The sequence below is a fragment of the Gigantopelta aegis genome, chromosome 6, assembly GCF_016097555.1.
Source record: "Gigantopelta aegis isolate Gae_Host chromosome 6, Gae_host_genome, whole genome shotgun sequence".
NCBI classification, from domain to species: Eukaryota; Metazoa; Mollusca; class Gastropoda; order Neomphalida; family Peltospiridae; genus Gigantopelta; species Gigantopelta aegis.
This window is the reverse complement of record NC_054704.1, coordinates 17,945,046-17,960,642: the sequence shown is the minus strand read 5'-3', so window position 1 is coordinate 17,960,642 and position 15,597 is coordinate 17,945,046. Positions and strand designations below refer to the sequence as shown.

The 15,597-nt window shown below is 43.5% G+C and overlaps 1 protein-coding gene across 1 annotated transcript in view; it reads right to left on the bottom strand.

The window, feature by feature from the left end:
- LOC121374393 (serine/threonine-protein phosphatase 6 regulatory ankyrin repeat subunit A-like) overlaps positions 1-14,999 on the bottom strand; it is an 81,942-nt gene extending 66,943 nt beyond the window's left edge. The window contains exons 1-2 of the mRNA XM_041501493.1: positions 14,751-14,999; positions 13,515-13,616 (exon numbers count right to left, since the gene is read on the bottom strand). Of these exons, the coding sequence (XP_041357427.1) occupies positions 13,515-13,616; positions 14,751-14,999 (351 nt within the window). The remainder of the gene's footprint in view (positions 1-13,514; positions 13,617-14,750) is intronic.
- Positions 15,000-15,597: the final 598 nt, after the last annotated feature.

Genomic DNA, 15,597 nt, shown 5'->3' with positions numbered 1-15,597 from the left:
CTGGCTGGGAGGGGCGGGACGTAGCCCAGTGGTAGGCAGCAATTCCGTACTTTCACTACAGAGCTACCTCCGGCTGAGGGGGCGGGACGTAGCCCAGTGGTAGGCAGCAATTCCGTACTTTCACTACAGAGCTACCTTTGGCTGAGGGGCGGGACGTAGCCCAGTGGTAGGCAGCAATTCCGTACTTTCACTACAGAGCTACCTCTGGCTGAGGGGGCGGGACGTAGCCAAGTGGTAGGCAGCAATTCCGTACTTTCACTACAGAGTTACCTCTGGCTGAGGGGCGGGACGTAGCCCAGTGGTAGGCAGCAATTCCGTACTTTCACTACAGAGCTACCTCTGGCTGAGGGGCGGGACGTAGCCCAGTGGTAGGCAGCAATTCCGTACTTTCACTACAGAGGGACGTAGCCCAGTGGTAGGCAGCAATTCCGTACTTTCACTACAGAGCTACCTTTGGCTGAGGGGCTGGGACGTAGCCCAGTGGTACGCAGCAATTCCGTACTTTCACTACAGAGCTACCTCTGGCTGAGGGGGCGGGACGTAGCCAAGTGGTAGGCAGCAATTCCATACTTTCACTACAGAGCTACCTCTGGCTGAGGGGCGGGACGTAGCCCAGTGGTAGGCAGCAATTCCGTACTTTCACTACAGAGCTACCTCTGGCTGAGGGGCGGGACGTAGCCCAGTGGTAGGCAGCAATTCCGTACTTTCACTACAGAGCTACCTCTGGCTGAGGGGCGGGACGTAGCCCAGTGGTAGGCAGCAATTCCATACTTTCACTACAGAGCTACCTCTGGCTGAGGGGCGGGACGTAGCCCAGTGGTAGGCAGCAATTCCATACTTTCACTACAGAGGGACGTAGCCCAGTGGTAGGCAGCAATTCCGTACATTCACTACAGAGGGACGTAGCCCAGTGGTAGGTAGCAATTCCGTACTTTCACTACGGAGGGACGTAGCCCAGTGGTAGGCAGCAATTCCGTACTTTCACTACAGAGCTACCTTTGGCTGAGGGGCGGGACGTAGCCCAGTGGTAGGCAGCAATTCCGTACTTTCACTACAGAGCTACCTCTGGCTGAGGGGCGGGACGTAGCCCAGTGGTAGGCAGCAATCCATACTTTCACTACAGAGCTACCTCTGGCTGAGGAGCGGGACGTAGCCCAGTGGTAGGCAGCAATTCCGTACTTTCACTACAGAGGGACGTAGCCCAGTGGTAGGCAGCAATTCCTTACTTTCACTACGGAGGGACGTAGCCCAGTGGTAGGCAGCAATTCCGTACTTTCACTACAGAGCTACCTCCGGCTGAGGGGGAGGGACGTAGCCCAGTGGTAGGCAGCAATTCCGTACTTTCACTACAGAGCTACCTCTGGCTGAGGGGCGGGACGTAGCCCAGTAGTAGGCAGCAATTCCATACTTTCACTACAGAGCTACCTCTGGCTGAGGAGCGGGACGTAGCCCAGTGGTAGGCAGCAATTCCGTACTTTCACTACAGAGCTACCTCCGGCTGAGGGGGAGGGACATAGCCCAGTGGTAGGCAGCAATTCCGTACTTTCAGTACAGAGCTACCTCTGCCTGAGGGGCGGGACGTAGCCCAGTGGTAGGCAGCAATTCCATACTTTCACTTCAGAGCTACCTCCGGCTAAGGGGTGGGATGTAGCCCAGTGGTAGGCAGCAATTCCGTACTTTCACTACAGAGCTACCTCCGGCTGAGGAGGAGGGACGTAGCCCAGTGGTAGGCAGCAATTCCGTACTTTCACTACAGAGCTACCTCTGGCTGAGGGGCGGGACGTAGCCCAGTGGTAGGCAGTAATTCCATACTTTCACTACAGAGTTACCTCTGGCTGAGGGGCGGGACGTAGCCCAGTGGTAGGCAGCAATTCCATACTTTCACTACAGAGGGACGTAGACCAGTGGTAGGCAGCAATTCTGTACATTCACTACAGAGGGACGTAGCCCAGTGGTAGGTAGCAATTCCGTACTTTCACTACGGAGGGACGTAGCCCAGTGGTAGGCAGCAATTCCGTACTTTCACTACAGAGCTACCTCTGGCTGAGGGGCGGGACGTAGCCCAGTGGTAGGCAGCAATTCCGTACTTTCACTACAGAGCTACCTCTGGCTGAGGGGCGGGACGTAGCCCAGTGGTAGGCAGCAATTCCGTACTTTCACTACAGAGTTACCTCCGGCTGAGGGGGTGGGACGTAGCCCAGTGGTAGGCAGCAATTCCGTACTTTCACTACAGAGCTACCTTTGGCTGAGGGGCTGGGACGTAGCCCAGTGGTACGCAGCAATTCCGTACTTTCACTACAGAGCTACCTCTGGCTGAGGGGGCGGGACGTAGCCAAGTGGTAGGCAGCAATTCCGTACTTTCACTACAGAGTTACCTCTGGCTGAGGGGCGGGACGTAGCCCAGTGGTAGGCAGCAATTCCGTACTTTCACTACAGAGCTACCTCTGGCTGAGGGGCGGGACGTAGCCCAGTGGTAGGCAGTAATTCCATACTTTCACTACAGAGGGACGTAGCCCAGTGGTAGGCAGCAATTCCGTACTTTCACTACAGAGCTACCTTTGGCTGAGGGGCTGGGACGTAGCCCAGTGGTACGCAGCAATTCCGTACTTTCACTACAGAGCTACCTCTGGCTGAGGGGGCGGGACGTAGCCAAGTGGTAGGCAGCAATTCCATACTTTCACTACAGAGCTACCTCTGGCTGAGGGGCGGGACGTAGCCCAATGGTAGGCAGCAATTCCGTACTTTCACTACAGAGTTACCTCTGGCTGAGGAGCGGGACGTAGCCCAGTGGTAGGCAGCAATTCCGTACTTTCACTACAGAGTTACCTCTGGCTAAGGGGTGGGACGTAGCCCAGTGGTAGGCAGCAATTCCGTACTTTCACTACAGAGCTACCTCCGGCTGACGGGGAGGGACGTAGCCCAGTGGTAGGCAGCAATTCCGTACTTTCACTACAGAGTTACCTCTGGCTAAGGGGTGGGACGTAGCCCAGTGGTAGGCAGCAATTCCATACTTTCACTACAGAGTTACCTCTGGCTGAGGAGCGGGACGTAGCCCAGTGGTAGGCAGCAATTCCGTACTTTCACTACAGAGGGACGTAGCCCAGTGGTAGGCAGCAATTCCGTACTTTCACTACGGAGGGACGTAGCCCAGTGGTAGGCAGCAATTCCGTACTTTCACTACAGAACTACCTCCGGCTGAGGGGGAGGGACGTAGCCCAGTGGTAGGCAGCAATTCCGTACTTTCAGTACAGAGCTACCTCTGGCTGAGGGGCGGGACGTAGCCCAGTGGTAGGCAGCAATTCCATACTTTCACTACAGAGCTACCTCCGGCTAAGGGGTGGGATGTAGCCCAGTGGTAGGCAGCAATTCCGTACTTTCACTACAGAGCTACCTCCGGCTGAGGAGGAGGGACGTAGCCCAGTGGTAGGCAGCAATTCCGTACTTTCACTACAGAGCTACCTCTGGCTGAGGGGCGGGACGTAGCCCAGTGGTAGGCAGCAATTCCATACTTTCACTACAGAGCTACCTCCGGCTGAGGGGGAGAGACGTAGCCCAGTGGTAGGCAGGAATTCCGTACTTTCACTACAGAGCTACCTCTGGCTGAGGGGGTGGGACGTAGCCCAGTGGTAGGCAGTAATTCCATACTTTCACTACGGAGGGACGTAGCCCAGTGGTAGGCAGCAATTCCGTACTTTCACTACAGAGCTACCTCTGGCTGAGGGGCGGGACGTAGCCCAGTGGTAGGCAGTAATTCCATACTTTCACTACAGAGTTACCTCTGGCTGAGGGGCGGGACGTAGCCCAGTGGTAGGCAGCAATTCCATACTTTCACTACAGAGGGACGTAGCCCAGTGGTAGGCAGCAATTCCGTACATTCACTACAGAGGGACGTAGCCCAGTGGTAGGTAGCAATTCCGTACTTTCACTACGGAGGGACGTAGCCCAGTGGTAGGCAGCAATTCCGTACTTTCACTACAGAGCTACCTTTGGCTGAGGGGCTGGGACGTAGCCCAGTGGTACGCAGCAATTCCGTACTTTCACTACAGAGCTACCTCTGGCTGAGGGGCGGGACGTAGCCCAGTGGTAGGCAGCAATTCCATACTTTCACTACAGAGCTACCTCTGGCTGAGGAGCGGGACGTAGCCCAGTGGTAGGCAGCAATTCCGTACTTTCACTACAGAGGGACGTAGCCCAGTGGTAGGCAGCAATTCCGTACTTTCACTACGGAGGGACGTAGCCCAGTGGTAGGCAGCAATTCCGTACTTTCACTACAGAGCTACCTCCGGCTGAGGGGGAGGGACGTAGCCCAGTGGTAGGCAGCAATTCCGTACTTTCACTACAGAGCTACCTCTGGCTGAGGGGCGGGACGTAGCCCAGTGGTAGGCAGCAATTCCATACTTTCACTACAGAGCTACCTCTGGCTGAGGAGCGGGACGTAGCCCAGTGGTAGGCAGCAATTCCGTACTTTCACTACAGAGCTACCTCTGGCTGAGGGGCGGGACGTAGCCCAGTGGTAGGCAGCAATTCCATACTTTCACTACAGATCTACCTCCGGCTGAGGGGGAGGGACGTAGCCCAGTGGTAGGCAGCAATTCCGTACTTTCACTACAGAGCTACCTCCAGCTGAGGGGGAGGGACGTAGCCCAGTGGTAGGCAGCAATTCCGTACTTTCACTACAGAGCTACCTCTGGCTGAGGGGGCGGGACGTAGCCCAGTGGTAGGCAGTAATTCCATACTTTCACTACGGAGGGACGTAGCCCAGTGGTAGGCAGCAATTCCGTACTTTCACTACAGAGGGACGTAGCCCAGTGGTAGGCAGCAATTCCGTACTTTCACTACAGAGCTACCTCTGGCTGAGGGGTGGGACGTAGCCCAGTGGTAGGCAGCAATTCCATACTTTCACTACAGAGCTACCTCTAGCTGAGGGGCGGGACGTAGCCCAGTGGTAGGCAGCAATTCCATACTTTCACTACAGAGCTACCTCCGGCTGAGGGGGAGTGACGTAGCCCAGTGGTAGGCAGCAATTCCGTACTTTCACTACAGAGCTACCTCCGGCTGAGGGGGAGGGACGTAGCCCAGTGGTAGGCAGCAATTCCGTACTTTCACTACAGAGCTACCTCTGGCTGAGGGGGCGGGACGTAGCCCAGTGGTAGGCAGTAATTCCATACTTTCACTACGGAGGGATGTAGCCCAGTGGTAGGCAGCAATTCCGTACTTTCACTACAGAGGGACGTAGCCCAGTGGTAGGCAGCAATTCCATACTTTCACTACAGAGCTACCTCTGGCTGAGGGGCGGGACGTAGCCCAGTGGTAGGCAGCAATTCCATACTTTCACTACAGAGCTACCTCTGGCTGAGGGGCGGGACGTAGCCCAGTGGTAGGCAGCAATTCCGTACTTTCACTACAGAGGTACCTCTGGCTGAGGGGCGGGACGTAGCCCAGTGGTAGGCAGCAATTCCATACTTTCACTACAGAGCTACCTCTGGCTGAGGGGCGGGACGTAGCCCAGTGGTAGGCAGCAATTCCATACTTTCACTACAGAGCTACCTCTGGCTGAGGGGCGGGACGTAGCCCAGTGGTAGGCAGCAATTCCGTACTTTCACTACAGAGGTACCTCTGGCTGAGGGGCGGGACGTAGCCCAGTGGTAGGCAGCAATTCCATACTTTCACTACAGAGCTACCTCTGGCTGAGGGGTGGGACGTAGCCCAGTGGTAGGCAGCAATTCCGTACTTTCACTACAGAGGGACGTAGCCCAGTGGTAGGCAGCAATTCCGTACTTTCACTACAGAGTTACCTCTGGCTGAGGGGCGGGACGTAGCCTAGTGGTAGGCAGCAATTCCGTACTTTCACTACAGAGCTACCTCTGGCTGAGGGGCGGGACGTAGCCCAGTGGTAGGCAGCAATTCCGTACTTTCACTACAGAGCTACCTCCGGCTGAGGGGGAGGGACGTAGCCCAGTGGTAGGCAGCAATTCCGTACTTTCACTACAGAGTTACCTCTGGCTGAGGAGCGGGACGTAGCCCAGTGGTAAAGCATTCGCTCAATGTGTGGTCGGTCTGGGATCAATTCTCGTCAGTGGGCCCATTGGGCTATTTCTCACTCCAGCCAGTGCACCACGACTGGTATATCAAAGGCCGTGGTATGTGCTATCCTGTCTGTGGGATGGTGCATTCAAACTACTTTAGAAAAGAGCCTGGTTTTCTACTCCACCGAAAATTATGTTTTTACCCATAAAGTTTTATCACTGAAAACATTTTTACTGCCCTGTTTTGAATCCCTTGACACCCTATTATTCAACCTCTCTACCACTGGAAAAAAACATTCCCGATGATGGTGACCTAAATTAAGTCACATAAATGACTACAGCAGTAAAAATGAACTGTGACAGATAACCATATATTTATAGTTTAAATTCTAAAGAATAATAAATATTTCATGTTCACTTATCAATGTACTTTGAACATTCACTGAGGCATGGGGATAAATTAATAATAGAAAAGAATAGCTTGAAAATTAATTGACAAATTTGGGTGTAAGAAAAAAAAAAATAGAACTATTATATTGATCATTATATCAACAGCATCCATCTAAAATAGAAATGATCACTACTATAATTGATTGTCTTTCTTCAAACACCCACTGAGAATCAACATTTACCAAAACACGGTAACAACCCAATAATAAATATGAACACTTTCTAAATTAATCATCCATAGCAAGTGATAAAAAGCCTGATACTTTGATTTGTGTTTGTTATTAGCTTTGTTAAATCAACCTCATCAATTATGGATAGAGAACACAGTGATACTGTTTTAAAAGTGGGTAGAGGTCAGCACAGGTTGTCGGTACTGTCTGAACTCAAAGGAAAGGAAAGTGTGTTTAATGACACACAAGCACATCGTCTAATCAATATTTATTAGGTGTGTAATTGCGATATTAGATCAGAGAGCAATTTCACAAAACATCATAAATGTAGTTTTGCACGTAAACGTAAAGCACAATTTGTATTACTACTAATAGTACAACTAATATACAGTGAAACCTGTCCTATAGTATTGGTATATAGCGGACACCTGTAATCAGCGGTCACCTGCTGTAAGCGGTCACTTTTTTCCCTCCCAAACAATATTTAATGTAAATGCACTCATAATAAGCAGTCACCTGTCTAACGTAGCCAGCAGCCAACTATATTGGATCCCAAATCGCTAAAATACCTGTATTAAGCAGTCATAGTAAATGGTTTTTGTTATATAAAAAGGATATTTTTAACAACAGTGAAAAGGTGCAGCAAACAAGCGATCTTCACACCTTCAGTCCTATCAATTAAGAAAGTATGACAGTGGAATGCATCTAATTGCCTCTGGGTAGGCTAAGCATTACATCTGTAGATTCACTTACTGTGAAGTAGTAATTAAATAATTAAATGGAAAAAGATTAATACACTTCACTTACACATTACTTCTGAAGATTGATTTACAGATCACAGTTCCATTAATTGGTTAAAAGAAAGAAGCAACAATATACATACATTTTGAAGACTGTATATGTGGCAACCTTTAATCAACGGCCACCTGTCTTAAGTGGTCACTTTTCTCTACTCTCTTTTGTGACCACTTAAGACAGGTTGACTACTGTAGTTTCAAGTACACACACACATATATATATATATATATATATATATATATATATATATATTTCTTTTTTCATCCTTACTATGCTCCATCATTCATAACACATGTAAACCTACGACAGGTATAACTGCTAGTTGCAAACGTAAATTTACATGGCCACAGTTACAAAGCCTGTTTATGTCTTACACGTGTAATTATATACATTTACAATGCTTAAACATCTGACAACAACAGGACAGGCGTGCGCTACAACAGCTTGCTCTGAATGTGCACGTTAATTCTTTTGAATAGTTTTGAATAGAACTGGACAACAACAACAAAATTTTAAAAATAATTAGGGTTCTAAAAAATAGGGTGTTACATGTACAGTGAGCTTCATCAAAGAACAAGGCCCCATGCTTGTAAAACGGATAGATTTTAATGCGTAAGACTCTAACAGAGTCTGAGACTTTAATGTCATGGCAATGCCATACAAATTACATGGGTGTGATGACATTAAAGATTTGAGTATAGACTCTAAAAGATATATACCGGCCTCGGTGGCTTCGTGGTTAGGCCATCGGTCAACAAGCTGGTAGGTACTGGGTTCGGATCCCAGTCGAGGCATGGGATTTTTAATCCAAATACCGACTCCAAACCCTGAGTGAGTGCTCCTCAAGGCTCAATGGGTAGGTGTAAACCACTTGCACCGACCAGTGATCCATAACTGGTTCAACAAAGACCATGGTTTGTGCTATCCTGCCTGTGGGAAGCACAAATAAAAGATCCCTTGCTGCTAATCGGAAAGAGTAGCCCATGAAGTGGCAACAGCAGGTTTCCTCTCAAAATCTGTGTGGTCCTTAACCATATGTCTGACGCCATATAACCGTAAATAAAATGTGTTGAGTGCGTCGTTAAATAAAACATTTCTTTCTTTCGTTCTAAAAGCTTTATAAGCATGGGCCCAGTTTTCTGTTTGCCTCAGTTTGTACATAACATTTCATTTCAATTCAACTTATTTTTGTGCTTAAATCCAATTAAGATTCAAGCACTTGTACATCACAAACATCCCAGGAATGATTATCATATGATGCAAGTCAGGCCCTTTGTATTTTAATATAATTTAACAATAATTATATTTGAGCATTAATTGGTATTAATGTCTGTGTTAGTCAAGTGGTTAGCATCATGCATGGACTGTCAAATGCTATAGGAATCGGTGCAGTATAGATACACTGTGTTTTTATTAAATGTTTGTGTATCTTATTATAAAAACATTTATAGCACTATTGTTATGGTGTAAGTGTTTTAATGTCATGACAATGCCAAACAAATTGCAAATTAATGTTCAGTAAATAACAAAATATCTTATGACTTTTTAAGCTTGGTGACAAATATTTGTTATAAACTACAACACAATCTTATGTTTGTTGTTGTCTGAGCTGTTAATAAACAGTTATATGTATAATTATAATATATCATCATCTTATTTCACTGTACCAATATTTTATTTTATTGTGATTCTGCGTGTGATTTTCTTCTCCAGAGTAAATAATGTCTAACCCCATTTGCATTAGCTCTGTTCAGAATACACACCTGTTATTGATCCTCTGGGATGGGAATTAATATAATCCTATAATTCTCTCACGCTGGAGCTAGAAGTTACCAAATCATTTCACATTAGACTTGTTTACTTGGACATATTGATTTCAAGTAGCCCCGTATCTACAGCACTTTGGTTTGTGAAAAACCTGCTTATCGAAATCAATCAGACCATCTTTTACCACACAATGTCTGGCCAATTCAGCGGAAATATGATATGAATTTCTTTTCAATTATATGTCAATCATCAAAAGTTAGTTTGTTTTGTTTAACGACACCACTAGAGAACATTGATTTATTAATCATCGGCTATTGGATGTAAAAAATTTGGTAATTCTGACATATAGTCTTAAAGAGGAAACCTGCTACATTTTCCATTAGTAGCATGGGATTTTTTTTATATGCATCAACCCACAGAAAGAATAGCACATATCACAGCTTTTGATATACCAGTCGTGGTGCACTGGCTAAAACAAGAAATAGCTACCGGTATGTCCCACCCTATGAATCATCAAATGTTAAAAGGAGCCAAATTAATTATTTTTTGTTTGTATTTATAAATGTATTAGACTTAATTGTAATACTGGATAAATGTTAAAGAAAAAAAGAAACATGTAAAGAAAAAAAGAAACATTAACTTTTTAAACCCTTCAATATATATACAGTCAAACTTTGATATTTCGATCTTGAAGGGGACGAGGTAATAGTTTGAGTTTCAGGGAGTTTACGTTTTTGAAATTAATATATAAGAGTTCAAATTTGAAACTGCGTTGCAGCTGGTTGATTTCACTTAATATTCTAAGAAGCGTGCGCTTTACTCACAGGTATCCCCAAACAATAACATCAGATATGTTATAGTAACATTATACAAATTATATGTAACTATAGTATTTGTATTAGGGGTTTCTGTTTGGGGGTACCAGTGGCTTCGCTGCCTACCTCTGAACTACATGTATGCATCTACATTTGAAAAAAAAACGAAAAAAAGATATATAAATAACAGAAAGTAAATGATATAATGAACATTGACGTATTTTACAGATGTCAAAACATGGCAGAACGTAAGTAACAAATAAAACACTGAGTACATTTGTTTTACACAAAATTATTTACGCTTCACACCTCTACTTTCTTTCTCCAATCTGGCCACCCATCCCCATTTCTGGGCCCTACACAAGATTGCTGGGATGATAAGAAAGCAGGACTTTTTAAAACCGATCTGGCTATCCCCACGTTTCCAGGTCCTTTCCCAGATTGCTCGATCTTTAACATAACTAAATGACTGATGCATAAATAGAAAAGGTAAAGTTTGACACGATTCACGCCTTTAAGAGCAAAAACAAACAGTGCTAACAATTATTACAAATGCTCTTTGAAGTCAACCAGACTGTGTCTGTAATTATGTATTACGTAGCAAGGCTCTCCACCACATACGAACACTGACAACCAAACACAGGATCATTTCGTTCCACTTAGCTGGCAATCTATTATTCTGTAATTATCACCTTAATCCTCCATAGCCAAGACCACCCGAGACAGGCGCGCTTCGCTCGACTGACATGATTGACAATACATTCGTCTTTAAAATATTATCGGCAACGACAGTTTAATCAACCCACACACGTCGAGTTTTAGAGGTGCAGATTCTGTTAAATCTTTATGGTGGGACCAAAGAACTAGGTCAAGAGATCGAGTTTATCAAGTTTTTGAAATTTTAGTTTCCGACGGCCGATATTACTAGTATTTATAGCAACTCCACCGGAACCGTCGTTTTAGATTGAGAGATCGAAGTTTTCAAGAGATCAAAGGTGGAGTTATCGAAGTTTGACTGTATATATATATATTTATGTTCTTTAAATATGTGTCTTTTGAAAGTGTAAATCTAAACAGTTATTGTTTCTTTATTTTCATGTTAGGTGTAACTTTACAGAGGTCTTAACAGGTGAAAAAGAACCCTCTCATCCAATCATGATATAACTACTATTTTAAGATATCCGATTTTATTTATGTCCTTAATTTACCAGTACATGTACTTTTTTTAATAACAAAAATAACCATTGATTTTCATGGTATATTGCTCTAATCAAAATAAACCAGCCACGAAGCAACCATTTTTTTTTTTAAAGATCTATCAATAATGTATTGAATCTTGTGTACACACTTTAATATGCCCTCATTATGTTCTAACAAATGTACCTAATTAGTACATTTCCTTTACCACAAAATGGAATATAGAAGAGAAAAATCAATCTTTATTTTATTTGTCTCTGTTTACAATTTTAGAATGCTATATATAAGTTTTTTCTTGCAGAAATACTATTAACAAATCTTAAAATTTCTATATGTATAGAAAGTCTTTGTTATAAGATTTATATCAATATTTTTTTTTTTTTTTTTAGCATTTCTTTGTTGTAAGATATGTATTTGCATTCTGTGTTGCATATATACAGTTCGTGTCTGCATTTTTTGTGTTCTCCCATTACTACCTATGCAAGACTGTAGGGCTGTAGATCTCACTAATTTCGGTACAACAGAGAATATTGTCTTTTCTGAGTGCATTAACAGCTGCTGTAGAGTTGTCAGTATTCCCAAATGCACTTCAAGTTATTTTAATGTAATTAAACTTAACATTTCAGTAGTTTTAAGGTGAAATGTTTTGAGGTCAGCATGTTTGTGGTTAATTTGGGTGTGATTATTTTGGGCATATGTATTTTGGGCACAACGTTAATCACCTTGACTTTGATGGTATCTAAAGCACTGACAGATACATTTTATGACATCAGATAAAAATCATAGGGTAATGTGGGTCTTTTATTTTTATCTCCCCCCCCCACCCCCCAACAAAAATAAGAAAACATCTGATATGTTCAGTTCCATCTGCATTCTTAGTAATATGCTATATTTGTATCTGTATCCCTTGTAATTTCGAACATTTGTATTTGTATTCTTGGTAATATGCAATATTTAAATTGGTTTTCTTTGTAATACGTAATATTTTGGATCTGTTTGTTTTTTTAAACCTTAGTGACTAGCCATCAGTGAGCAATTTGCCCAACATAGTATCTGCCGCAGCATAATTGCCTCAATTAAATTTTAGAGCTTTTGAGACCAATGAAAAGAACACACTGATTTTTATATGAACAAAAATTAATTCTTTAAAAATTATTTGAACAAGAGTAATAAGAAGAAATGTTATTCTTCTTGTTTTTGTTCAAATAATCTTTAAAGAATTAATTTCTGTTTGTATTTTTTCCATTGGTGTCAAAGGCTTTAAAATAAATTAAGCAATTTTACTAAGAGGCTGACAATAGGCATACGTGTACAAGATGGGGGAGCGGAGGGCGGGTGGGGGCAAATCCTCAAATTTGGGCACAAATTATAGAGATATTCTGGCAAAATGTGATAACCTGAGACCTTTTTACCATGTATTTCCATCATTCTACCTGCACAATTAGTTGTAATAAATGTAAACATGCGTATTGATTCATTTGCAAACCTATATAGCTGTTTGGCAGTAATGCTAATATGAATAAATGTTTCCATAAAAAAATCCCCCCCCCCCCCCCCACCTATCAAAATGAGAGCCTGTATGCCTATGACAATAGGCTGCATGGCCAAACTGACAGTGGTCCAACAATGAAGCCATTGATAGTCCACCACTGATCGGTCAGCAACTAGCTAGTTCAGAAATAGTGTATTCTGAGGTTACGCTTAAAAACATTTATAACCTTCGAATATTAAATTTAAAATTCTATAAATCAAGTTCATTTTGAGAGGAGACTAAACCCACAGAATACTAAATTTAAAATTCTATAAATCAAGTTAATTTTGAGAGGAGACTAAAACCCACAGAATACTAAATTTAAAATTCTATAAATCAAGTTCATTTTGAGAAGAGACTAAAACCCACAGAATACTAAATTTAAAATGCTGTTGTTCAATAATTTTGAGGGGGCGGGACGTAGCCCAGTGGTAAAGCGCTCGCTTGATGCGCAGTCAGTTTAGGATTGATCCACATCGGTGTCCACATTGGGCTATTTCTCGTTCCAGCCAGTGATGTAATAAAGGCATGTATGATCCTGTCTGTGGGATGGTGCATATAAAAGATCCCATGCTGCTAATCGAAAAGAGTAGCCCATGAAGTGGTGACAGCGGGTTTCCTCTCTCTATATCTGTGTGGTCCTTAACCATATGTCTGATGCCATATAACCGTAAATAAAATGTGTTGAGTGCGTTGTTAAATAAAACATTTTCTTCCTTCCAATAATTTTGTTATGTGTTAAACAACTGCATGCACCTACCTTGGCTTGTTTGTTGGGGTGAACTCCCAGTTCTAAAAGTCTTTCAACAACAACCAGTTTATTTTCACGTACTGCTACCATCAATGTGGTAACTCCGGTTTCCTGCAACCAAAACAGAAGAACATATTGTCATCATGTCCATATTATGTACAAGTAAAATATCACAATATCAAATGCTAAATATACAATGTACAAACCTTGGCCAAAGTATATTGTATTTCTAATTAAAAAACCAACAGTAAATGTGTTGGTAAATATGATAACTATATTATGAATACAATATAATTATTTGATAACATAAATGACTATTAAAATAAAATAAAAAATTCTTTCTTTTAAATATTAAATAATTGTTTTAAAAATACATGAAAAATCAGTTTTGCCTTCAGTCTAATAAATAACAATGCACAATTATTATTGTTAACATTAGTATGAAAGCTTAAAGCAGTGTCACTGTGACATCACTAATAATGTTTGAAAGAGATTTGTTTTTGTAATGTGCTGGGCTATCTTTAAAGGTGATAACCATGGTTACACATACTAGATTTAAATATTTTTTAAATTATCTGTGCTAGTTACATTGCCATGTACAAAATTTCATATCAATATCTTAATTAAGGCATTGCAAAAAATGTGAAAAATGTGTAAATTGCCATGAAAGTCAAACTTGATCTGTAACAGTACCTTATAAAGCTGTACACATTTCAGCTCAATATCTCGAGGTATTAAAAAAAGTCTGAAAAACTAATTTTCGTATCTCATAAGTTGAAGTATCATAACTCTGGCAAACTTTATCTGTAACAGTACATGATAAAGCTATACACAAAATGTCAGCTCAATATCTCAAGGTATTGTTAAAACAAGAGTACTGATGAGGTAGATGATACGCCCATCAGGAGTTTGATGGAAAACCATATCTATATTAACGGATATGATTCAATTCTAATTATGTGACATTTTTGCAATGGGATGGATGAACAGTTTGATTTGGACCACCTCCCCCGATTTCACAGAAGAGGACCCGACAGCCGACGGCACCAGAGTCCCCAGACCAGACCTACTCGCAGCTTCGCATAGCAATGTGTCAAGCTCCGCAGGCGGTTCCACCGACCTCCACTCTAAGGGTGCCGACTCTGGTGAAGCGGTCAACTATACCGACCACTCCAGCCAAGGTCAAGCCGCCAGCCACCACCACCACTCCACCCCAGCCCCCCCCCCCCCACCCCCCCGGAAGACGAAACAGCTGCACCCGTATATGCAGGGGGACACGGCAGATCCGAAGGCACTCAAGGGCGGCCACCACAACGCGGACTGGAGACCACTGGGAGACAGCAGCCAGTAGTCGTTACGCACAAGAAGGAGCAGACCTTCAGACAAGCAATCCTGTTTGGCAAGATTGACAACCGGGCTCAACATAAGATGTTCCGAGCGGTCTGTGTCCCCGACTACGGCACGGTAGTTTGTACCCTGCTCCAGCAACAACATCTGCTGCCGACTCCCCAAGAATCACCAGCCTCGCCGACTTAGTTAACCTCTCCTAAGACAGGTAACCTCCTTTTTGGGCTTAGTTGGACTTTAAATTTTTCAGTCGCGGTTCAAAATTCTTATGTTTATTTTTTTGTAAACAGTCCAACACACTTTACTTTGGCGCCTGTTCAATTGCTCAAATCACCTTAAAACCTTTTAGGCCGAGCATTCAAAACTACTTTTGGATTTAATTTTTCAGTCCAGACATGTGTAGGATACAGCAGGTTATTCTCTTTAGGACTTAGGTCTTTTAACTGACCACTAAATTTTTTATTCCAAATTCTGCCCACCTCAAACTTATCCCCCCTCCTGGCCCGGACGTATTCACTGGCAAAAGTCAGAGATTAAGCCCATGACAGGTATGCGTGAAGCTTTCATGGCATATACACACGTGAAAAACTTACCATGACCATGACATGTGAGGTTTGATGGTCCTGTATGCATCTGTATACAAGATATGATTGGACAAAGATTTACTGTTATGTGCAGCAGACCGTGAAAAGTAGGTCACAGTGATCTAGTAATAGTACACAACACACAGCCATCCCATGTTGTT